Source organism: Lemur catta, chromosome Y (assembly GCF_020740605.2).
Source record: "Lemur catta isolate mLemCat1 chromosome Y, mLemCat1.pri, whole genome shotgun sequence".
NCBI classification, from domain to species: domain Eukaryota; kingdom Metazoa; phylum Chordata; class Mammalia; order Primates; family Lemuridae; genus Lemur; species Lemur catta.
In genome coordinates, this window is record NC_059156.1 from 3,788,550 (window position 1) to 3,813,592 (window position 25,043).

Here is a 25,043-nt window from a genome sequence, read left to right on the forward strand (position 1 = left end):
CTGTTGTCATCTATCTGACTAAATTTAGCTTGCTTCTCTGAGCAGTTATGTACCTGAATTTGTCCATTTTACCCAATCCTGGATCAAAATGTTGTAACTCCTTTGAGATTATTTGGGAAATGACTTTTGGTAAGGCATAAAAAAATCCTTTATTGTAAGTCATATCTAATACTGATATAATTGTAAAAAAAGAATAACTGTACTGTTACTGCAAATCGCTAACCCAATCAATATATAAAAATATAGGCTTACTTTTACTTAGTAATAACTGTGGTTCCCACAGGACAATGAGAACTTTTGAAGGAAGGTACCATGGAACTTCCTACGAGGGAGCAAAGGTTGATTGATTTCTGTTTTCTAAAGCAATGATGAAAGGAATTGAGTATAATTTCTCCCTAGTATGTTCTCTGATTATTCATTTAACAATCATTGTGTATTCACAATTTCTTCATAATATTTTACTAAAAAAACACAAACAACTTAGATTTGTGTTCATCATCGTGTGATAAGATGGAAAAAAATCCGTGTCCTCAGTTATCAAGTATAGAGAAGAGAGGGGTAAAATAAACAAACAATGTATGGAAATAGGACAAATAATGGTGTTACGGCCTCACCTGCGGGATAGGAGAATTGAATGGATGTCAGATATTCAGAGAAAAGAACTGTTGTTAAAGAATTTTCTTCTTTTGCTTTTATATTTAAAAAAGAATTACATTCCACAGGGTGAGAATGGGACATTGTCTTCCAGTGCTCCCGCCCTTTCTTTATAATGGCTATGTGTATTCCACTTTGTACATGTACCACAATTTCTTTATGCATTCCGAAACGGAATGGTTCAATATGGAAGTAAGCTAGCATACGCCGATATGTCGGCAATAGTAAAATGTGAATAGCACAGGTACAAACACGGGAGGACAGGTATTTCTTTGACAAACTGATGTCATTTACCGTCGATACACTCACCCTTAATATGATTGATGGATCTTGCAGGGTATTTCTCCTCCTATTTTTAGGGTTTTTGGGGACTTCCATACTGTTTTTCATAATGGCAGATCTAATCTACGTTTCCCCCAACATTAGGCAAGTGTTACATGCATTTCTCTACTTCCTCACCACCCCTTATCTTTCGTTTTTCTGTTGATAGACAGTCTTACAAGAGTGAGGTCAAAACCTCATCGCGGTTTGGATTTGTTTTTCCGTAATAGTTAGTGGCATTGAACATTTTAAATATATCTATTGGCCATATGTGTGTGTCAGTTCGAGCAATGCTTATTTAGGCCTTTTGCCCATTTTTTAATGAGGCTCTTTTCTTGCTATTCAGATTAATTCCTTACTTACGGTAAAGCATTAAGCCCTTTTACATCTATATGGAATGAAAAGAATTTCTGCCGTTCTCCGAAACGTCTCTTTTCTCAGTTTTTGTTTCCTGTGCTGTACAGAAGTCATTTGGTTTGATATAAACCCATTGTGTTTCTTTACTTTTGTTTACCGTTGTTTTGAGATCATATGAAGACAGTAATTGTCATGAGCTACATCATGGAAATTGTCCCTTATGATTCCTTTCAGTATTTTTACAGTCTGAGGCCTTATATTTAAATCTTTAATCTGTTTTGAACTGATTTTTTATATGGCAAGAAAATCTACCTTTATTTTTCTGCATGTACACTCCAACGTTTCCCCAATATCATTTTTTGAAATGACTGTATTTTATTCCTTGCCTATTCTTGGCTTCTTTCTCAAAAGTTATTTGACTGTACATGCATACATTTATATCGTGGCTCTCTCTTCTTTTTCTTTACCCATGTATTTTGTTTTATTCAAGTATTGTGCTGTTTATCAGCATAACTTCGTGGTATAATTTGCAGTCAGGTAGAATGATGTCTCCAGGTTTGTTCACTTGGCTCAAAATTACTTTAGGTATTCTGGGCATTTTTTGTTTTACCAAGCAATTTTAGGGTTTTAATATATCTATTTATTGATTTGGTATTTCTGTCTTGAATGTCACCGGTATTTTGATAAAGATTGCATTGACTCTTTGGATCACTTTGTGTACTGCTGAGATTTTAACACTGTCAAGGAACATGAAATATTCTTACACTGATTGGTGACAGTTTTCCATTTCTTTCCTCAAAGATTTATCAATTTCTTGTTGTCTTTCATCAAGTCGACACTTTTTCACTTCCGTGGTTAGAGTTATCCCTAAGTATGGATTTCTGAAATTATTTTGCTGCCTTATTTTTCGGACCGATTACCATTAGTGTCTACAAACTCTACTGCTTTTACAGGCTTATTTTGAATTGTAAAACTTCAATGAGTTTCTTCATTTTTACTGGTTTTAGATTTTTCTATATATAAATAGCACACCGTAGGGAAACAAGGAATATTTAACTTATTCCTTTTGATTATGTTTTCTTCCATTTTGTTTTCTTTGTTTTGGTTTGATTTGGTTTTCCTCCTGTTTAATACCTTTGGCTAGAACTTCCAGGGTTTTGTTGAACAGAAGTAGGGACGTGTGTCCATTCTTGTCTTTTCCCAGATATTACACAAAATGTTCCAACTTTTCCCCATTCACACTGAGGTTTCCCTAGAGTTGTCACGAGTGGTTTTTATGGTTTTCAGGTACGTTATTCTGTACATAGTTTGTTGACAGATTTTACCTTGAAGAGATGTTGAATTTCGATAAATGGTCTTTCTTCATCTGTTGAAATGACCATAGAGTTTTTGCCCCTATTCTGCTACAGATATGCATCATATTCTTTGGTTTCTCTGTGTGGAACCATTCTTCTACTTCTGGGAGAAATGCTACTTGACCATGGTGAATGATGTTTTTAATGTGCTGAAATTCAATGAAACTCAATTTGCATGCATCTGTGAAATGTCAGAGGTGCCTCACACTGATGTTGCTTTCTACTTTTAGACCATTGTGTTGAGAAAACTTACTTGGTATAAGGTCTACAAAGGGGATAATTTCTGTATTTCAAAAAATATTCTGAGACTCGCTTTCTGGACTTGCATGTGGTCTCCCCTGGAAAATATACTCTGTGCAGGTGAGAAAGTCCTTGGGTGATAGGTTGTTTGAGGAAATGTTATGTATACGCCCACCAGGTTGATTGGAAACTTCCCGGCTGTGAGAAACATGTCTTACATGTGCATAGGCTCTGACTACAGGCAGTATGCTCTTCTGTCGACATAACCGTGAACTTCCTTATGTGTACAGAGTCTGCCCTCCTCTTAACTTGAATGTGGTTGTAAGATCCTGGCTCGTAAACCTATGTCCTACTCACCAGAGTAGCACTGAGCTTTTCCCCTTCCAAAAGTTTTGAAATTTTGATTGCTTTAGGGGATTTGCTTTCTCAGTTTTCTTCTTTGCAGGTAGATGTTTCAGAATCCTGGTACCCTTCATCCTCATTGAGGAATCTGGGTTTCTTTCTTATACGAGCCCTACTCTGATAACATTATCCTTATTTGTTTTGGGAAAACTTGGTGGGTATAAGGCACAGATTCTTTTTTCCTTGGATATCAGTGTTTATTTACCTCTCATAGACCCTAACCCCTTCACATATAGTATGTAAAGGATGTAAATGTATCATCCTTTACATAGACACATAGATAGACAGATACATAGATTTTTCTAATGAAGAATGGCAAGTCTCATGAATTTGGAAAGGAGAGCTGTATTTCTCAAAAGGGGTTACAGCCTGCAGGTGACCATCGTACAGGCTGGGAAGCCCAGGCATAGGCAGAAGGCCAGAGGAAGCACTAGCAGGCAACAGTAAAGGGAATAGGAATTTCATGTGAATAAGATGTCAGCACATAGATATTTAAAAACGTGTAGGAAGACTCATTGATAGTTATGTAAGGAGAAACCAGTGTACGCATAATTGAACATCATGATCCCTCCTGTTCATGGGACCCAATACCAAAATGGGTGGTAGTAACATGATGCAACAAGGGCGGAGCTTTTGGCCTTGTGATATGAAAAGCTGAAGTGGGCCAGGCTCATTGGCTAACGGCTGTAATCCTACCATTCTGGATGCCGAGGTAGGAGGATTCCTTTCCTCATGGGTTAGAGAGCAGATGGAGCAACACCGAGAGCCTGTCTCTCTAAAACTAAATATATATAAGTTAGTAAAACTAAATATATATAAGAGGGTGTAGGGGTGGGCCGCGACTGTCCCAGCTATCCATGAAGCTGAGGCAGCAGGATTGCTTCAGGCCAGGAGGTGGAGGTTCCCGTGAGCAAGAATGATGGTCCTACTCTCTATCCAGGCTGTTCCTTCCTGCTGGTGTCTAGATGGTTCCTTTTGGGCAAAGGGAAATCTGTTCTGAGGAGTGTGCAGTGGATGGGACTGGGATTTGTCTTTGGATCCAGAGCAATGGAGACTGGCCCATCCCTCCTGCTGTGGTTTCCTTCTGCTCCTCTCAGGGCTCTGCAGAAAGATTCAGCCAGGTGCCACAGAACACAGGAAAGTTTGTGTAGGGGCCTTCAGCTGCCCACTGTAAGCCAGTGTGGGCCCACCACAACCAGAATAAGAAACAACCTACCAGACAATAGGATGGTAAAGGGAGGCCAGGCCTCAGACAGCAAAGCTGAAACTGCCCCCTGAGGGTGCCAGTCCCACTGCTTGGCCTTGTGAGTCACCCTGGGGAAAGGGGACCAAAGATGATCTTGCAAGTACACAGGCTGTGAGTGATGAGGGAACCTATCTCCTCAGCTATTCTAAGGCGTCTCAAAGTTTCAGTGTCAGTGGAAGTAGTTGCCCAACATTTCCCCTGTCCTAACCCCATGGCAGTGTCTCTGTGTCCTCACTTTTTATCAATATGGTCCATGAGATATCATGATAGTCCATGCTAAGTCTCCTGCAATGGAAGTAATTTTAGGGTGCGGATCAGTCAGGGCTCCAGTGTGACTCTCCTTACGAATGCAGACTCTACATGTGTATTGGCCTGTCTCTTTGTCTCTGTCCGTCTTTGTCTCTCTCTGTCTCTCTCTCTGTGTCTCTCTCTCACACACAATTGAACTGTCGCTCTGTCTCTCCCTCTCTCTGCCTTCCTCCTTTCTCTCAGCCTCCACACTCACATGTCTCTCAACTGAACTCTGTGTCTCTTTCTCTCACCAACTCTGCAAGCCCATCTGTCTGAAGCCTTCCGTGCCCTGCTTGTCTAACATTTCTGCTCTTTAGGTCCATATGCCAGTCAGTGGCCTTATCCTCCCAGGCTTGCTATCACTTTGTCACTTCCACTGTTCATCCCACCTTGTGTCTGTCATCTCACTAATGCCACAGAGCGGAATCATTTCGTGTCTACTAAGCCATCTGTTTGCTGGAGTTTGGCGGTTCTGCATGGGTAAGCAGTAGGGATAGTTTACTTTGGGGCATGGGCCACCAAGACACCCCTCAGTGACCGAAAGGTAGCACGTCTCTGGTTAGTATCCTGGGCGAAGCAGTCATTCAGCCATCCACTCTGCAAGGAAAGGCCTGATTGTTCTGCAAGCCATATTAGAATTCTGTGCTTCCGGGAGCAGTGAGGAGGGAAATTCAATAGAAAGGCCAATTTCATGTTGTCTCCTGGAATCCTCTTTGAATTGTAACTACCTAGGGAAATCCATCTGAAATGTCCCTGAATCTTAAAAATCCTCTCTTTAACACACCCCTGAGTGTCACCATTGCATCAAGATCCCTCAAGGATATTAACCCAGAAAACCTATTCTTGTGTTTTGAGGATCAAGGGGTGCACTATGCAGAGAGAGCCGGTTTCCTGTGGCGGACTCCACCTCGCAAGGTAGGAAAAGTCCTATGTATGGGACAAGGTCTACACTCTCCCAGTGGGAGAACAGCACCTCTCCAGGGCATGGTCTGGTGGGGATGAACGCCTGTCAAGGGCTTCACAGAGACAGAGCAGGATTCCAGGCTCACAGCCCAGAAAAGAGTGGTGATCCCAGGGTGATATCCTTGGAGCAGAAGGATCTGCAAGGAAAAACTGGTGTGACAATTGTCTACTTTGCAGTCGTAACCTGTCCCCGGCAACAGGTGCCAAGCTGTAGGGTGGGGATGTTACACAAGCTGGGGCATAGAGCTTTCCTTTGAGCATCCACCCTTTTTGGCAGGGTCCCTTTCATGTCGTCAGCCTGATATGTTGGAGATTATGTTTCCTACTTGGTCCAGGGACTGCAGCCAAACATTCTCCACAATGAGCTTGGCCCGGGGAGGAAACCACCTGACACAGGGGTTGAAATATGCTAAACCATCAGGTCGGCAGATGCCAAGCCAGAACCTCAGTCACCAAACATCTCATGAGTACAACATGCTCAATAGCCTCTTTCCATTTTGGAGGCAACAGGCCACTATACATGGGTATGGAGGACGAGGAGACGTGCAGTACAGGCTTCCTGCATGGACCCGCTAAACAAACGAGGACACAAGAGTAACATCTTGCACAGAAATGTCCTCCCAATCAGGTACACGTGGCAGCACCTTCCCCATGGGAAATGGGACCATCGCTGGAAGAGCAGAGAGAGGAGAAGTTTTATTAAAGTTCTGTTATGGTGACTGCATTATCATATCCAACACACTTACCTCTTAAACACACCATATGGTTTTCCTTGCCTTGAACTTCATCTTAAAATGTTGCGGGTCAGGGTGATTCCGGACATGGCTGGACAGGACCCTCTGCTGAAGTCCTGACAGGTTGGCGGCAGAGCGGGACACAGGTCTCTGCAGGAAGGAATGTGGAAAGACCCAGTTAAATTACCTGTGATATTCTGGGCATAAAGAAGTCATTTCAGCTGTGCTGCGTTGGGTGGGCAGCTGGGAGGACTGCATTGTGGACACCACCCCTCCTCCTTGCGTTCCTGGGATTGTTTTGAAAGGAAGCTTCAGGAAGGGTCTGATCCAGCCGCTCACTGAGCCAGTGCCACTGTCTCATTCTGTGTCCTTTCCATCTGTGTCCACTCTTTCCCTCAGTCTCCTCGCTCTCCCTTCTCATTCTGTCCTTCTGTTCAAGACCTGGCCGTTCCTCTGCCTCTGACCCTGGCCCTGAACTCATTCACTAGCCCAACTGCCACTCTGGTCTGCGGTGGCAGCGATTCCCACCCAGCTGCATCTGGGACCTGACTGGAAGTTGCAGCCTGAGATCCCCTCTGTCATAGGCACTGGTACCTGGGCTGGCAGCATACCATGGGATCTACTGGGTCTGTACCCAGGGAATCATCTGCCTCCCTTCCGACCTTGCCAATTGTCTAGAAATGTAGACACAGGCCTGAGGATATTTGCCACAGGAAAGCCCAGCAGCAGCTGTAGCACGTCTCTCTTGTTCCCATCAAGACTGGGCATGTGGAAGCCAGTCCATGTGGGGAGTGACACCACATCCCAGTATCCAGATTCCCACATAGCTGAGATATATGTACTTGGCCTCTGTCACGCTGATATTTGCATGGACCGAGCTGCATAAAAGTCTGCACCCCAGAAATCGGGGATACCGCTGGGTCACCTCTGGTCAGCCACCGTCACAGGCAGAGGGGTCATTGTGTTGCCCTGGGAAGCAAGCTGGTGTCATGTGGCAGGATTGTGGATACATCATTTGTGCTTCATGTTTTGGGACCTCGTCCAGTCCTGAGACGGTGCTGGCCTCTGGAGCCAAGCTATCCCACGCTCGCCAGGCACCAGGAGGCTCTCCCCTGTAAGCCCCACAGCAGAGAAGGCCTCCTCTCTGTTCTCCTGCTGTGGGCTTCCCAGTGCCATGTGGTGTGCATGCTTCCTTCCAATAAATGCTCGCCGGCTTCCCTCGAGGCCAATGTCACATCCTACGTGTAACCGGTTTGATAAACCTGAAAAGCTTTGCTCAAAAATTCTTTTAGTTCACTGAAATGTCTGGCCCCTCTAAATGGCCGTGCCAGCAAGACCTATCTCAGCCAGGGTGATTTAGCAGCTACACTCTACATGAGGCTGAAAATAGACAATTGTATGGCCAAACTGAAATACCAGAACTTTATAACTTTGCGGTGTACTAATGCATTGTCTTTTGCGTTTCTTTGGCAGGAAAGTGTGCACCTTCTCCCACCACATGCTTGGTGGGAACTGTCAGTGTAAGCGATATTCCACCCAATAGCTGTACCTAAAAACGCACTGAGCATGTGCACGAGGCTGAAACAACAGCGAATATTCCCCGCAGTTCACTTAAAGCGTCTGCCTAGGAGGGCCTTCGCCCTCCTGTTTTCACCATGGGACATATGTACGAGCATAATTTCTCAGTGCACTTGCCTGCCCGGCGCTACACCTGTACCACGCAACGGTGCTCACACCCCTAACGCATTCTTGAGTTCGCTCCCTGTTGGGCAGGGAGGCGCATTTGGGACAGTCCCTACCTCCCCTCTGCATTAACGCACCCACGGAAATAAATGTAATCCTCCTTAAGATTCCTCAGTGTCTCAGTGATTGACTTTCTGTGCGGAGGGCAGCTCCCAACCCCCCCAGTGAGTTGCTTAGCATTCCCAGGGATGCGACCAGGTGGAAAGGGAGCAGACGTGCACTTTCCACTCTCCCGAAAAGCAGACAGCAGAGGCCTGCACTGCAGCTGACAACGCCCCATGCCGGCCGCAAGGTGCTCGGGTATGTTGGGACTCAGAGGCCCAGGGCGCATGCTGAGTCGGCAGCCCCAAGGCCACAGCTTCGGCCCCAAAGCGAGGCGTGCCCTGCGGGATGGCTCACAGGCGGGTGGAGGGGCGGGACCAGCCAGCTTGAAGGCCTCCATCCTCCCACCGATTGGCGGCAGTGAGAGACAGGCAAGCCGCGGGTGGATCCGGGAGCTTCCGACCAATCCGGCAGCCTGACGGCACAAAGGCCGGCGTGCGCGTGCGTGCTGACTATAGGCCCGCGAGGGGGCTCCAGCCAGGGCCGGGCCGTGTGCGCTCCAGGCGTCTCTCAGGCCTAGCGTGGGCCTGCAGCCGCTGGGTTCTGCCAGTCCGCTCTGGGACCTGCCTGCCTGCCCTTCCGTCGCAGCTGACGCTAATCAGCACCAGGGCCACATGGCGGGTGAGACGGGGCCCGGGGCCAGCGAGCCTCCCCGGGAAGCCTGGCACGGCCCAGGTCTGGGCAGGGCCCTTCAGGAGGCTGAGGCCCAGGGCCCTGCCGGGGAGCCGGCCCCGGGGGCCTGTGGGGCCCGTGCGGTGGGCTGGGCGGTGCAGCTGTCGGTCTGTGGGACGACCGAGGGGGGCGTTGTGCTCAGCGTGGGGGGTCTGCCGGAATGTGTGACCCTGGCGGAGCCCACAGGGGAGGAGGAGGTTCTGGTGGTGGAGGACATATTGGAGGCCGTGGAGGTGGTGGCAGAAGAGGAAGAAGACGACAATGACGATGACAAGGAGGATAATGAAGATGAGGACAGTAGTCAGGCGCAGGCCGGGCGCTGCGTCTCGGCTTCAAGTTCCCCGCTGGAGGCGCTGGAGTTGCTGGAGTTGGAGCTGAGCACCGCGAATGCTGCAGACAGCAGGGTCTTCGCTCGGCTGAAGCTCAAGCTCCGTCAGCGGCAGAAGGCTTACCTTGAGCGCAGGAGGGCCATCATCCAGGCCATCCCTGGCTTCTGGGCCAGAGCTGTATCCTTACCGCTTCGGAATCAGCAGGTGGCCACCTAGGGGGATGGGTAAAGAGCATGCAGGGAGCCACGCAGGAGGGCAAGGGGTCTGCAAAAGGCAGAAGAGGGAGAGCGGCAGTGGGGCCGGACCCCCAGGCCTCCCTCATGCCAATGTCAGCACCCGCTGTGGGGGGATCCTGTGAGCCTGTAGGAAGTGTGGGAACACATGGTCGGGACGAGCAGCAAAACAGGATTCCCCAAAATGGGGGGAAATGTCAAAAGAAGCCTTTGCCACAGAGCAGAACTTTGAAGGACAGGTAACTGAGGAACACCCCAGAGAGCTGGGAGTCCACATAGCTTTTGCAGCCATGGAGATCCACTGTGACTCACTGCAGCTAGCAATCAGCCTCCACAGGATGTGGTGAAAATCTGGGGCTCACCTTAAGAAACCTACTGTACTCTGTAAAGCACCAGACGCAAAGATTGCTTTCCATTTGTCTTGTGCATTTCTCCCTGGCATATGTCTGGGGCACAGGGCACACGTGCCCTCCTGGGCACCGACACAGGCAGCTTCCCCTCACGCTCACAGTGGTACCTTCAAGGCACACGCCCACACGTAGGGAGGAGCCCAAGTTGACAGAGGGCGTGAGGAGAGGACAGAGCCCATGCAGACGTCAGCAGTGTGTGTCCTGCAGCCAGCACACGAGGGCCACCTGGGGCTCAGAGGGCCTCAGGAAACAGCCCTCCCTGACTCTGTGCAGGATTCTCAGACTTACCCACGCCCAGGAAAACCCTAGTCCTGAGCATGTCTGGGGCCAGGCAGGGGCTGAGGAAGGCCATGGGAGGGCTGTAAGTGTGGGGCTCTGGGGGCTTCTGTGCCCCCACCCTCCCTCGTTCTCCATGCTCTCCAGACATGCTGCATGGCTCCTGGCCTCTTTCCCTAGTGTGGAAAGGCTCCTTGACCTCAGGCAGATTGTGTACCATCCCCAGCTGTCAGCTGTGATCACGGAGCAAGACAAAGACGTGCTGAGCTACATGATCAATCTGGAGGTCAGGCCTGGGGGACGGAGTCTGGCTGGGGAGGGTCAGTGGGACAGGATGGGGACAGCTTGAGTGGCAGAGCTGGCAATGGTAAAGGACTCATACAAACATCAAGGAGACCCCCTCAGCACAGACTCCTCCTCCTTCACCCTCTTTTTCCCTGGCAGGTGGAGGAAGTAAGCCTGGAGAATTACCGCTGTAGGATGAAGTTTTTCTTCCTTCCCAACCCCTACTTCCGGAATCAAGTGATCGTCAAGGAGTATCACCTTGATATCACTGGTGGGACATGCCTGCCTGGGTGGTGGGGGAGGGGCATTGAGGGGGTGTAGGCCGCACGAGGACACTTCCCTAAGTTTTGGGTTTTTTTTGTTTCTTTGTTTGTTTCTTTAGGTTACCGGGCATCTCGTTCCTCTGCCATTGAGTGGTTCTGGGATTATGAGGGTGAAGCCCCATTCAGGGAGCAGGACTCCACCGATGTAAGCTTCTTCAGCTGGTTGTGCGAACACAACTGCCCGGGCTCTAACCGGATTGCTGAGGTGGGGCTCCTGTGCACGTCTTCTGAGGTCACCTCCGTGGGTTTCTCGGGTTCTGGTGATGTGGGTTTGATCCTTGGGTGGACCTGTCCCTGTTGCCCTGCCAGATCATCAGCGAGGACCTGTGGCTCGCTCCCTTGCACTACTACCCCAGGGATGAAGACCTGGTGTGAAGAAACACAGAGGGCGCCAGGTGAGTAGAGCAAAGTATGGGCCAAACCCTTGCTTCTCGGTTACCTGGGAAGTTGTAGAAATGCTGAGAGTCAGAGTGAGAGCAGTGAGCAAACCCAAGTCACAGGGAGGTGGGAGAGAAGCTGGCAGTGGGGAACTGAGAAGACAACAGGTCAGGATTGGGGTACCTCAAGCTGCAAGACCCCCAGAGGAAGCCAGGAGTAACTGGAAACTGTGTTTCTCTGAACTGTCATGCCATGGCATCCACCCCACCCTGAGGCCTGGTAGCAACCACACAGTGGGGCCTCCGTCCCTCTGAGCCAGCAGGCAGATGTCTACATGTTGCTGCCCATGGTGATGCCCCTCTGTCACTGTCTGAGTTGAAAATCCAAGCCTCCTCCGGAATTTCTCCTCGATGCCCACACCTGCACTGCAGCCCGTGCAGACGGCATGGGCCATTGTCTGGGAAACTGGGAAACACACTGGGGGCCCATGGGATGCAGACTTGAAGGGATCACAGAATGGCAAGGCATAGTGAGTCCTGGGGAACGAATATGGGAACCAACAGCTGTGGGCTCCCCTTGTCTTCAGAGACACCTACTCTCCTTTGAACCTGTGCCAGTGTGTATGTGTATATTGTGTGTGTGTTCAAATATGTGAGAATGTGTTTACATGAATGGGTGTGCGTGCGTGTCTGTGTATTTGTTTGTGTCTGTGTGTGATCCCTGTGCTTTACACACAGCTTTTTAGATGTTAGCGTTGGAAACCTGGGGAGCTTCTGCTACTCAGAGACTTTAATAGTCTACTTGGTTGTCCCAGGAGGAAGACTCCACAGGAACGGACGGCTGCTGTAGGATACAGAGATGCCCTACATGTGCAGTGGCCCTTACATGGCAATAAACTCTTATCAATTTCCGTTGTGTCCCTGAGTGCTTCCCTGGGAAACTGGGAGGAGGCTGTGAGTAAATGGGACCTGGGAGGGGTGCCCTTGAATTCCATGTGAGTCCCTGTGTGTTTCAGTGGGCTGCCCCTGAAAGAGGAGGAAGCCCTGGACACGACAGGCACAGACTTGGCAGGGAGGCTGGCCTTCTCCCTACTCTGGCGTGGGCAGGGGTAAGCACTGATCAGCTGGCAGATGTAACACGAGGGCATGTGGCAGTCAAGGCCTGGTGACAGGTGCCTGTGTGGCTGGCAACACCTCCTTTCTAGTCTTCCATAGGCATGTGGAAGATTCCCCCAGGACCTTCCCTAGAATGGTCACAGGGGCTGAGGGGAAGAAAACAGGGCAACATTCCCCCGAGGACTTCTCGTGACCCACTTGTCCTGGCAGGAACATGCATGCGCACTGCCCTCAGGGTGCCCAGTCCAAGCCCCCGGGAGGAGCGTTCCCAGCAAAGGTGCTGGACGTGCCAGTGGGAGGTGCGTGGAGGCAGGGCTGGAGGTTGACAGGGCATGTGGCAGCACTGTGGGGTCCCAAGGATCACTGTCTCTCTCACGCTTCCTGTAGGGCCCAGGGCCATAACGAGGAAGAGGCACGTGCCCTGGCAATTCCACAGGCCCCTGAGCATCGTTTTTATTGCTGGAGTTGTACCCTGACATCCACATAGAGACAGGAGGAGGTAGGGACTGAGCAGACCGGGGTGTGAGGCATGAGCACGCTGTGTGCCCCCTGGGATTGTCTTGCCCAGAGGATGCCATCCTGGGAGTTCCTGCTATTGCACAGAAAGGACAGGGACCGAGGCTTCAAACCTCACCTTGGCCATGGCCAGCTCCCCCGGGGCTCATCCGTAAGAGGGAGCCACTTCCAGAGAAGACCTGGAGCCTGACGACAAGGTGAGGGAGTAACTGTGCCACAGCTGGCTAGGGGTGATCCCAAGGGGTGCCCCAGGTGTGTCTGTGGTCCTCGTGTAAGACAGGCATCTCCCTGGCCAGGCAGCAGGCTGAACTTCTCCCGTGTACACCTGCCTGCCCCCTTCTCACCACACTTTCTGGCTTCTTATGCTCTCTTTGGGGGCCCAGCAGGTATTTTCAGAGTGAGGGACTGACAGACACATGTGCGATTACTTCTACTCTCCTGCAAAGAAGTCCAGAAACTTCCTGCATTTTGGGGCGTTTTAGCCTGAGACCTGACCGCTGGGTTTGAGCCAGCCACGCACGGCAGGTGCCTGAGGCTCTAGAGAGGGAGCCCAGACCAGCTCTGACCTCTGCATCGTGCACATCCACACCCTTGCAGACAGGGTGGGCATCGGCACAGATCTGCTATGCTCTGTGGAGTTACCCTTGAAGGACCCTGGCTTCTCATGCCTGTCGGTGTCTAGGATGGGTTCATTTGGGGAAAGGCAACTGTGTTCTGAGGAGTGTGCGGTGAGTGGGACTGGGATTTGGGTTTGCCCCGGAGCAACGGAGACTGGCCCCTCCCTGCTCCTGTGGGTTTCCTTCTGCTCCTCTCAGGGCTCCACAGCAGGATCGAGCCAGGTGCCACAGAACACAGGAAAGCCTGTGCAGGGGCCTTCAGCTGCCCAGCAAATGCCAGTGCAGGCCCACAACAAATAGACTTCCACACTGCCTGCCAGGTGGTGGAGGTGGTGAAGAGAGGCCAGACCTCAACAGCAAAGCTGAAACTGCCCTCTGAAGGTTCCGGTCCCACAGCTTGCTCCCGTGAATCACCCCAGGGAAAGGGGCCTACACATGCTCTTCCTGGGCTGCATGGTGGGAGGCAGGAGTGGTCCTGTCTCCACAGCCATTTTAAGGGGTGAAAACATTCGTTTTGCTCTGAATGCAAGTAGTCGCCCAGCTGTGTCCCTGTCCTGACCCCATGGCAGAGCATCTGGGTCCTGATTCCACACTAATAAGGTGTGCATGGTATCATGACACTTTGTGCTCAGTTTGCTTGAATGGAAGTATTTTCCTGGTGAGGGTTAGTCAGGGCCCAAGTGTAACTCTGCTTATGAATGCACACTGTGAATTTGTATTGGCCTCTCTCACTCTCTCTCTGTCTCTGTGCGTGTGTCTGTGGGTGTGTACGTCGTTTCCCTCAGCCTCCACTCTCACAAGTCTGCCCCTTCAACTCTGTATCTCTTTCTCTGACTAGTGCTATAAGCCCATCTGTCTGAAGTCTTCCATGCCCTGCATGTGTAATATTTGTGCCCTTTCTGTCCATATCCCACTCAGTGCTCTCATGCTACATGGGCTGCTATTGGATTTTTCAGTCTGACTATTCACCTTGGCTTCTTGTGTCATCCCGCCCTTACCACGGAGTAAAACCCTTTCATGTCAACTAAGCCATCTCTTTGTTGGTGTTTGTAGTTTCTGGCTGGGTAAGCAGTAGGGACAATTTGCTTTGGTGCATGGCACACCAAGACACCCTTCGAAGACTAAAATAGAGCACATCTCTGCCAGGAATACCAGAGGCAGCAGTCATTCAGCGATCCTCTCTGGATGGAATAACATGTTTGTTCTGGGAGCAATGTGAGAATTCTATGTTTCCAGGAACAGGGAGGAGAGGAGTTAAATAGAAAAGCCAAGTTCCTATCGTCTGCGGCATTCCTCTGTGAATTCTAAAGTAGACAGGAGGAGACTCACCAGATATGTCCCCGAATTTTATATAACCTCTGGTTTCCACTGGCTGCAGTGCCACCCTAGCCTCAGGAACCCCAAGAGATATTTACCCAGACAAGGTATTCTTGTGTTTTCCCTGAACCAAACGTGCCCATTAGAGAGAGAGCTGGTCCTTTAGGCCCTCTCTAGCTTGCTAGGTAGAGAAAGGCTCATGTTTAGGATATGGGCTGCACCATCACAGCACCACAGCAGGACATGTCCAGGGGATGGTCACGTGGGGTTGAACGCCTGTGAATGGCTTCACAAAGACAGAGCATCATCACATGTTCACAGGCCAGGAAACAGTGCTGCGGCCAGTGAGGTGTCCTGGGAGCAGATGGATGTGTAAGGAAAGGAAGGTGTGATGAGTGCCTAATCTGTAGGTGTTCACATATGAGGGAAAAGTGGACAGAGCAGAGGGGTAGGGACATTACACAAGTAGGGGCATAGAGCTTTTCTTTGAGCATCTATCCTTGCTGGCAGGGTACCTTCCACCTCACCACCCTGGCACGCGGAAGCTCAGGTTTGCCACTGAGGACAGCCATGGTCTGCTGTCGAACACGAGGAAGCCAGCAGACACAGGGCTGCACATGCGCTGTACCACCAGGTCGGGAGATGCCAAGCCAGGAACCTCAGTCACCAAACATGTCGTGAGTACAACTGTCCTTGGTAGACTCTTTCCCTCTCTGAGGTAACAGGCCTCCATGCCGGGGTAAGGAGGAGGAGGAGGAGATCTGCAAGACAGGCTTCCTGCATGGACCTGCAAAACTCACCTATGCACAAAGGGAACACCCCTCACAGAAATGTCCTCCCCTCAAGTGCACGTGGTAGGCACCTTCCCCATGGGAGATCAGACCTTCACCCAAAGAGTAGAGATAGGAGAAATTTTAGTGTGGTTATCAGACGGTGACTGCATTATCATATCCTACATACTTACCTCTTAGCACGTCTCAGTTTTTTCTTCCTCCCTTGAACTGCATCTGAAAATATTGTGGGTGAGAATGATTTCTGATATGTCTGGGCAAAGCCTTGTGCTGAAAGCCTGACAGGTTGGGGGCAGAGCGGGACACCGGTGTTTGCAGGAAGGAATGTGGAAGGACCCACTTAAATTACCTGTGGTGTTCTGGGCATAAAGAAGTCCTTTCGTGGGGTGGGCAGCTGGGAAGCCTGCAGTGTGGACGCCACCCCTCCTCCTTGCGTTCCTGCCATCATTTTGAAAGCAAGCTTCAGGAAGAGTCTGATCTAGCCCGCTCACAGAGCCAATGCCACTTCCTCATTCTGTGTCCTTTCCACCTGTGTCCACTCTTTCCCTCAGTCTCCTCGCTCTCCCTTCTCTCTGCCTTTCTATTCCAGTTCTGTCCCTTGCTCTGCCTCTGACACTGGCCCTGAGTTCATTCACTAGCCCAAGTGCCACTGTGGGGGGTGCTGGACATGATCCCGATGCACCAACATCTGGGACCTGGCTGGAAGTTGCAGCCTGAGCTCCCCTGTGTTGTAAGCACTGGTTCCTGGACTGGCAGGACACCATGGGGTTTACTGGGTCTCCACCCTGGGAATCATCAAGCTCCCTATTGACCTGGCCCAGGGTCAACAACTGCAGACAGAGTCCCGAGCATACTTGCTACAGGGCACAGCTGGCAGCAGCTGTGTTATGTTTCTGAGGCACTCACAAGGCCCTGGACTTCCACAAGGCCAGCCCACGTGGAGAGTCATGCCAAGTCCCACCAACCACATTCCTACCGATTAGTAGACAGCCACCTGCGTCTGGCAGCTTTCTCTTCCCAGGACCGAGCTGCACACTGGAACCAGGCATTCTGTCCTGCTTTCTCCCATAGGCCAAGAGTGCAGGCCAGTGTGGTCTTCTGTTGTCCTGGGAAAGAAAGGGCTGTCATCGGGCAGGAGACCTGTGAATATGGTCTGTATGGTCCGGGACATGGGCCAGTTGTGGCGGCGGTGCTGTCTGCTCTGGGCCCAGGTCTCCTGCTGTAGCCTGGCTTCCCGCAGCTGCCACCCACCCCCGCAGCACCAGCCGGTTCCCTCCCCTTGTTGTCTCCTTGTGGGATATCACGTGCCGTCTCTCGTGCACAACACATACCCTTGAGGGTTTTCTGTGTTCTAGTGGCCCCATGTCACCTAATATACAGGGATGCGACCAGAGAGCAACGGAGCAGATATGCACTTTTAACACTCCTTACAAGAGAAGCCCGGGCACCTACAGCTGCTCCTGGCAGAACCAGGCTCAAGTGCCCAGGAGGGTGGGTAGCTGCGGGCCTGAGGACGAGGGAGGGAGCACCCAGTGGGACCCCTTCCACCCTCTCTCTGATTGGCAGCGGTTGCACAATCACCCTGTAGGGGTGACTCCCAGGCCAAGCCAGCAGGAAGACAACTGGAAGAAGAGCAGCGTGGGGCATGTGTGGAGAAAGAGCCGGCGGAGGAAGTGCAGGAGAAAGAGGAGGATAAGAAGAACAAGCAGGCAGAGGCAGGGAGCTGCCCCAGGATGTCCCAGACCACACTGGAGGCCCTGGAAGCTCTTCAGTTAGATCTGGAGCCAGTGACTAGCCAAGCCAGCAAGGCCCACGCTCGGCTGATGTGCAGGGTGTTGCAAAGGTGGCAGGCTCACCTTGACCACAGGATGTCCATCATCCGGGACAATCTGGCTTCTGGGCCAAAGCCCTATCCTTTTGATTGTTGGTCTAGATCGTGCTGTAGAGACGTGTGCTAGGCAAAGTGTTAAGTCATGCTAATGAAAATGTCATCTATAAAGTTGGTGACACTTTGCAAGGCTGAGAAGGGAGGATTACTGGAGGCCATCAATTAAAGACCAAGAGAAGACCCTGTTCCAAATATATATGTATATATATTTATATATATATACACACACACACAAAGGTGGCATTGTGTCACCTATCTGTAGTCCCAGGTACTCAAGAGGCTGAGTCAGCAGCACCAGTTTAGGCTGGATTTGGAGGGCACAGCGAGGTATGATGAGGCCAAGGCACTCCAGTCTGGGCGTAGAGCGTGACCCTGTCTCAATGAAAGAACACAGGATGTGAGCCACAACTTTTCCCATGTATGTGGCACAAATGCACTATTGGGGTGATAGGCAGAGGTTTGAATCATAATGGTGCCTACCACGAAGTAGTTGCAAATAGCAGCAGTTTCCCTCAGAATAATGCTACAGGGAAGGAGGCCTGAATGTTCACCTGCATCAGTCAGAACAGGGACAGTGTTCATACATAATATAGAATGACTCTGCCATGCCTGGGACAGAAACAGAAGAGAGCATGAACTCACAAGAAGTAGCCCTTCTGTTCCTCAGTAGTGGTAGTCTCTTCTTGGCATGGGAATGAGATTTCCACCTAACGGCCTTAATGCAGGAGAAGGAAAAGGGGAAAGGGAGGTTTGGTAGCAGGTGTGTGAGATATGCCCTACCCGGCTGTATTCTTTCCAGAAGTGCTCTGTTGTTTGTAGCCTTCCCTTCTCAGCATATGAAGGATCCTCGACCTCATGCAGTTTGTGAAACAGCCCCAGATGTCGATCCTGGTCAGTGTCCGAGAGGAGGACATGGTTAGCTACATGATCCATTTGGGGGTCAGGCCTGGGAAAGGTAGGTTGGTGGGTTTAGAGGGGAATGGCGAGGAAGATAATTAATTCTTACAGGCAAGAAAGAGAAGGTCACCTGATTAGAGAATTAAGCTGTCCTCACTTTCCCTTTCCGGCTGGCAGGTGGAGGAAATCAAGCATCCCAAAAGCTGCTACAGGATCTTGCTGTTCTTCGGGAACAAAACCTACTTCCGGAAAAAAGTGGTTACCAAGGAATATCTCGTTAACATTACTGGTAAGATGTGACTCTCTGGATGGGTCGTGAGGATGGTGGGTACATCAGTGCCCATGTGCCCTAGCTCCTTCCTACATGCCCATTTTCCTACAGAATTCAGAGCCCCTCATTCCGCTCCAGTTGAGTGGTATCAGGATTATGAGCATGAGGCCCACAGCCACGCACACCAGAACAGCAGTCTTAACTTCTTCAACTGGTTTTCTGACCACAACTTTACCGACTCTTACACGATTGCTGAGGTGGGACCTTCCTGGGGAATGTCTTACATGGCCTAAGTGGGTTTGCCAGCTGCTTGTGACACTTGCCCAAACCCTTGCCTGACCTGTTCTGATTTCCCTAATAACTCATCACTGAAGACCTGTGTCTCACTCCCTTGTGCTACTATACAAGAATGAAGGCGCCTGCGGAAGAAACAGAGGACAGGTGAGACGCTCAGGAAGTGAGGGTTCAAATGCATGTTGTCTGGGACCTGGGCATTCATGTCCCAGAGGTAAAAATTAATGCTCAGAGGAAGACAGGAAGTGAACAGAACCCAGGTCGTCCAGGGCCTTAGGTCAAACAGGAACATTAGGGACTGCAATGCAAACCAGCTGATAACTGGGGAATCTTAAGCCCATAGAAGCATACTGAATGTCCAGAGTCACTCAGACAGAAGCAAGGCAGAATCACTAACTTCACTTCTTAGAACTGCCTTCTATTACAGTCAACCCTACCCTTGGTTATCCTTCTTCTCCCTTAAGGGGTCAATCTTACATATTTTTTTCTCTTACACATTCCACAATGGCTGTAGATATGGATACCATCTTTTCCCATGTTTTACCACCAAATTTCTGGTTTTTTTTAAATTTCCTTATGTCTAATCTAAGCTTATTGGAGACACACAGAGAATAGCAGGGATGGGGCGGGGATTATCGGCAGCACTTGTTAAACAAGGTTAGAAGGCAATTGAAGAGGTCACAGTAGGGGAAGAGAGCACCTTGGTCAGGGAATTGAGAAATTAGAAGAACTTTTGGTATTTTTCAGAGGAAATGCATTTTTATGTGTGTTTTAGGACACTTTACAGTTTGGAGTTGAATATGGTGGAGCCAGAAATTTGCCTAAACTATGAGAGCCCAACCCCCAAAGCTACTCGAGCTGCAAGAGATGACTACTCCATATGATCAAAGTCAGAGAAAATAAAGGACAATCAGATCAGGTGGTGACAACTGCAGACAGCAAGACATCTGGATGAATTTGGAGTGTACTGAGGGAGAAAAAATAAACACTGTCTAGTGTGTGAATGTGTGTCTGAGTGTTTGCTAATGTACTGAATGGGGTGAGTTAAAAATACCTCTGTCTATGTCTATGTATCTGTATGCATCAAGCTCTCTCTGTATCTGTAATTACATATACATATGTATCTATCTATGTACTCTGCGTTAGAGTTTACCAAAGAGGATCAAGGCCTATGATGTAAGAGGGGGGATGTGTCATTTTTGGGATTTCCATTTGAGGTCAGAATTTGTGCTACAGGGCAGGTATTGGGGAGGAAGAGAAGAGAAGCTAGCTAAGTTGGAGACTTACTTGTATTCAGAGAAAAGGAGGGTAGTTTGATGACAGTGGCTAGTGGTCAAGGACCCGAAACAATTCAGTGCTCAATTTGGTTTTATAAGGTACCTCCAGTGATCCTTACGCTTGCATATTACAAGACACAGGAGGACAAGACATGATGATGGATATTTTAATGTTGGTTTCACAGTTGAATTAATTGTCCTCATTAGATGAATGCATGGCTCTTTGCTGGAACAATGAACCTCACAGGACCAGGTTTGCCAGCAATGTTGTAAGAAATGAGCATAGGGTGGGGTTCTGGGAAAGAACACAGAGGTACAGGGGAGGATAGGAAGCATACGACTTTCTCGTTCTGGCAGGGGTGCCTAAATAAAACAAAACAAAGGCTTGATCAACCACATTCCTCATACGCATGACCTCATGAGAAAGTCTTTGTTTCCAAGTGACTCAGTGTGGGTAAAAAATGCAAACAGGCAGAGCTGAGGGAAACAGATGGGTGGAGTCATTCTTACACAACGCCAGGTGATCCACATGCGTGCTGCCTTTCTGCAGATGCTACTGTCAGTGTTCCTATTCTGGGATGGATTAGTCTTTTCCATGAGACTCTATGTTAGGTGAAGACTCAACAACTTAACAAGTAACACCATCGTGAGTACATTACTTTCTCATGTAAACTGCAACAAGGACACTTCTGTGAAACACGCTGCACACTGCTTCTATAACCTGAGGGGTCCACGTTTGTGGCCTTTTCCACAGGCCACGTGTGTGGTTAAGTAGTGAAAAGGGAAAGAACTGGGGTTGCCTGCAGAGCATGAGTTACAAGCCCCACCCAGAATGACAAAACTCAGGGTGCTCCTTCCCCAGTGGGTAGCTGCTTCCAGAAATAAGTGCGTCTCCGCACAGAACAAGGGATTGACTGCCAGAGATGAAGGGACATTTCAGGGTTTAACCCAGAAAATTTGTACTTATTCCCAGATAAATCATTTCCAACGTGGGCCCCATTGCCGGTAACACACTAATACTGTAGTTACACATTCTTGGCCAACATGAACTAACTCCCTGGCCCATAGCTTTTGTGAGAAGACCTATGGTCTTTCAGGGATGAGTGTTTGGCAGAGTTCACGTGTATATTTTCTACCTGCAATCTGCATGGAAAACCTTCTCATAGATATCAGCTTTTAGATATTAAAATCTAACTCGCCTTGCTGCTGCTTGGGTTTGGTCACCTGAGGCTCTCAAGAGGGAGCCTTGGCCATGCTCTGGCTACTGTCTCCATGACGCACAGATGCTGAGCAATGAGTTCTTCAAAACTTGACCCCAACCTGCGGGGACCTTTACAGCTCCCACATAGTGAAACCTCTTATACTATTGCACTGGTTAAAGGAGACTGCTCTAATCACCCTAGATGGAAATGGGAAGGCAAGTTGTGTGCTCCTCCAGGAACTGTAAACCAGGAAATTTCGGAGGACTTACCTATATAAAACCCTATATTAGGTAAAGACACAATAAGGAACACCATTATGAGTACATTCCCTTCTCTTGTAAACTGCAATGCGGACATCTGAGTTGGAGCTTAGCAGATTGGCATGGTGATAAATAGATTTTGCTAAGAAGATTAAATGGCAGGGCTCTTTACCAGTCTGCCCAGTCGTGGAATGAAGTGGGGACAAACCTGTCATGCAGAAGGTAGCAAAATCATTAGGTGTCTCCTCTTGACTTGAATGCCGGTATCTGGTGGGTTGGCCTCCTTGTCCACACTAGTGATTGCAGCTTACTGAGTTTCTTCCTCAAGGTTTAGGTGTACCTCCGCCCTATTAGTACAGTCACATGAGCACTGATGTGGGGCTCTTATTATAGAAAGTTACACAAGTTTCCTAACTTTTTCTTTCACTGATTATCAGTGCCTAGGGGCCACAAAGTACAGTGTCACCTGACGAATCTGTGAGCATTCTGCCTGAATATCACGGAATCATACTTGTTGTTTCTCATTGTCAGAGTCTTGGAGGTGTGCTCTGTTTCAAATGAAAATCATGTTTGTTATGTGCCCATAATTCTTTCTCTGTGTGTGTGAGTTTGTCTCCGTCCCTGTCTGTCCCTGTGCCCTTGTCCTTCTGATGCTTTTGCCCTGCCTGTGTCAATTTGCAGACTCATATCTCTGTACCATGCCAGTCTTTGACACACCGTGTTTTTCTATAGAATTGAGTCTGTTGTCATCTATCTGACTAAATTTAGCTTGCTTCTCTGAGCAGTTATGTACCTGAATTTGTCCATTTTACCCAATCCTGGATCAAAATGTTGTAACTCCTTTGAGATTATTTGGGAAATGACTTTTGGTAAGGCATAAAAAAGTCCTTTATTGTAAGTCATATCTAATACTGATATAATTGTAAAAAAAGAATAACTGTACTGTTACTGCAAATCGCTAACCCAATCAATATATAAAAATATAGGCTTACTTTTACTTAGTAATAACTGTGGTTCCCACAGGACAATGAGAACTTTTGAAGGAAGGTACCATGGAACTTCCTACGAGGGAGCAAAGGTTGATTGATTTCTGTTTTCTAAAGCAATGATGAAAGGAATTGAGTATAATTTCTCCCTAGTATGTTCTCTGATTATTCATTTAACAATCATTGTGTATTCACAATTTCTTCATAATATTTTACTAAAAAAACACAAACAACTTAGATTTGTGTTCATCATCGTGTGATAAGATGGAAAAAAATCCGTGTCCTCAGTTATCAAGTATAGAGAAGAGAGGGGTAAAATAAACAAACAATGTATGGAAATAGGACAAATAATGGTGTTACGGCCTCACCTGCGGGATAGGAGAATTGAATGGATGTCAGATATTCAGAGAAAAGAACTGTTGTTAAAGAATTTTCTTCTTTTGCTTTTATATTTAAAAAAGAATTACATTCCACAGGGTGAGAATGGGACATTGTCTTCCAGTGCTCCCGCCCTTTCTTTATAATGGCTATGTGTATTCCACTTTGTACATGTACCACAATTTCTTTATGCATTCCGAAACGGAATGGTTCAATATGGAAGTAAGCTAGCATACGCCGATATGTCGGCAATAGTAAAATGTGAATAGCACAGGTACAAACACGGGAGGACAGGTATTTCTTTGACAAACTGATGTCATTTACCGTCGATACACTCACCCTTAATATGATTGATGGATCTTGCAGGGTATTTCTCCTCCTATTTTTAGGGTTTTTGGGGACTTCCATACTGTTTTTCATAATGGCAGATCTAATCTACGTTTCCCCCAACATTAGGCAAGTGTTACATGCATTTCTCTACTTCCTCACCACCCCTTATCTTTCGTTTTTCTGTTGATAGACAGTCTTACAAGAGTGAGGTCAAAACCTCATTGCGGTTTGGATTTGTTTTTCCGTAATAGTTAGTGGCATTGAACATTTTAAATATATCTATTGGCCATATGTGTGTGTCAGTTCGAGCAATGCTTATTTAGGCCTTTTGCCCATTTTTTAATGAGGCTCTTTTCTTGCTATTCAGATTAATTCCTTACTTACGGTAAAGCATTAAGCCCTTTTACATCTATATGGAATGAAAAGAATTTCTGCCGTTCTCCGAAACGTCTCTTTTCTCAGTTTTTGTTTCCTGTGCTGTACAGAAGTCATTTGGTTTGATATAAACCCATTGTGTTTCTTTACTTTTGTTTACCGTTGTTTTGAGATCATATGAAGACAGTAATTGTCATGAGCTACATCATGGAAATTGTCCCTTATGATTCCTTTCAGTATTTTTACAGTCTGAGGCCTTATATTTAAATCTTTAATCTGTTTTGAACTGATTTTTTATATGGCAAGAAAATCTACCTTTATTTTTCTGCATGTACACTCCAACGTTTCCCCAATATCATTTTTTGAAATGACTGTATTTTATTCCTTGCCTATTCTTGGCTTCTTTCTCAAAAGTTATTTGACTGTACATGCATACATTTATATCGTGGCTCTCTCTTCTTTTTCTTTACCCATGTATTTTGTTTTATTCAAGTATTGTGCTGTTTATCAGCATAACTTCGTGGTATAATTTGCAGTCAGGTAGAATGATGTCTCCAGGTTTGTTCACTTGGCTCAAAATTACTTTAGGTATTCTGGGCATTTTTTGTTTTACCAAGCAATTTTAGGGTTTTAATATATCTATTTATTGATTTGGTATTTCTGTCTTGAATGTCACCGGTATTTTGATAAAGATTGCATTGACTCTTTGGATCACTTTGTGTACTGCTGAGATTTTAACACTGTCAAGGAACATGAAATATTCTTACACTGATTGGTGACAGTTTTCCATTTCTTTCCTCAAAGATTTATCAATTTCTTGTTGTCTTTCATCAAGTCGACACTTTTTCACTTCCGTGGTTAGAGTTATCCCTAAGTATGGATTTCTGAAATTATTTTGCTGCCTTATTTTTCGGACCGATTACCATTAGTGTCTACAAACTCTACTGCTTTTACAGGCTTATTTTGAATTGTAAAACTTCAATGAGTTTCTTCATTTTTACTGGTTTTAGATTTTTCTATATATAAATAGCACACCGTAGGGAAACAAGGAATATTTAACTTATTCCTTTTGATTATGTTTTCTTCCATTTTGTTTTGTTTGTTTTGGTTTGATTTGGTTTTCCTCCTGTTTAATACCTTTGGCTAGAACTTCCAGGGTTTTGTTGAACAGAAGTAGGGACGTGTGTCCATTCTTGTCTTTTCCCAGATATTACA

The 25,043-nt window shown here is 47.8% G+C and overlaps 2 protein-coding genes across 4 annotated transcripts in view; both read left to right on the forward strand.

Moving 5' to 3' along the window:
- LOC123629050 (F-box-like/WD repeat-containing protein TBL1X) overlaps positions 1–25,043 on the forward strand; it is a 1,209,717-nt gene that overhangs the window by 989,865 nt on the left and 194,809 nt on the right. The gene's annotated exons all lie outside the window — the stretch shown is intronic.
- Positions 10,272–12,224, forward strand: LOC123629062 (testis-specific Y-encoded protein 1-like). Of its 2 annotated transcripts, none has more exons than XM_045539007.1 (5): positions 10,272–10,614; positions 10,773–10,884; positions 10,996–11,141; positions 11,246–11,331; positions 12,129–12,224. In XM_045539007.1, exons 1-4 carry the CDS (start codon positions 10,465–10,467, stop codon positions 11,309–11,311), a joined length of 474 nt encoding a protein of 157 aa, XP_045394963.1. In that variant the 5' UTR covers positions 10,272–10,464; the 3' UTR covers positions 11,312–11,331; positions 12,129–12,224. The 2 variants fall into 2 exon arrangements, with proteins under 2 accessions (XP_045394963.1, XP_045394964.1); XM_045539008.1 differs by having other exon boundaries at positions 10,996–11,081.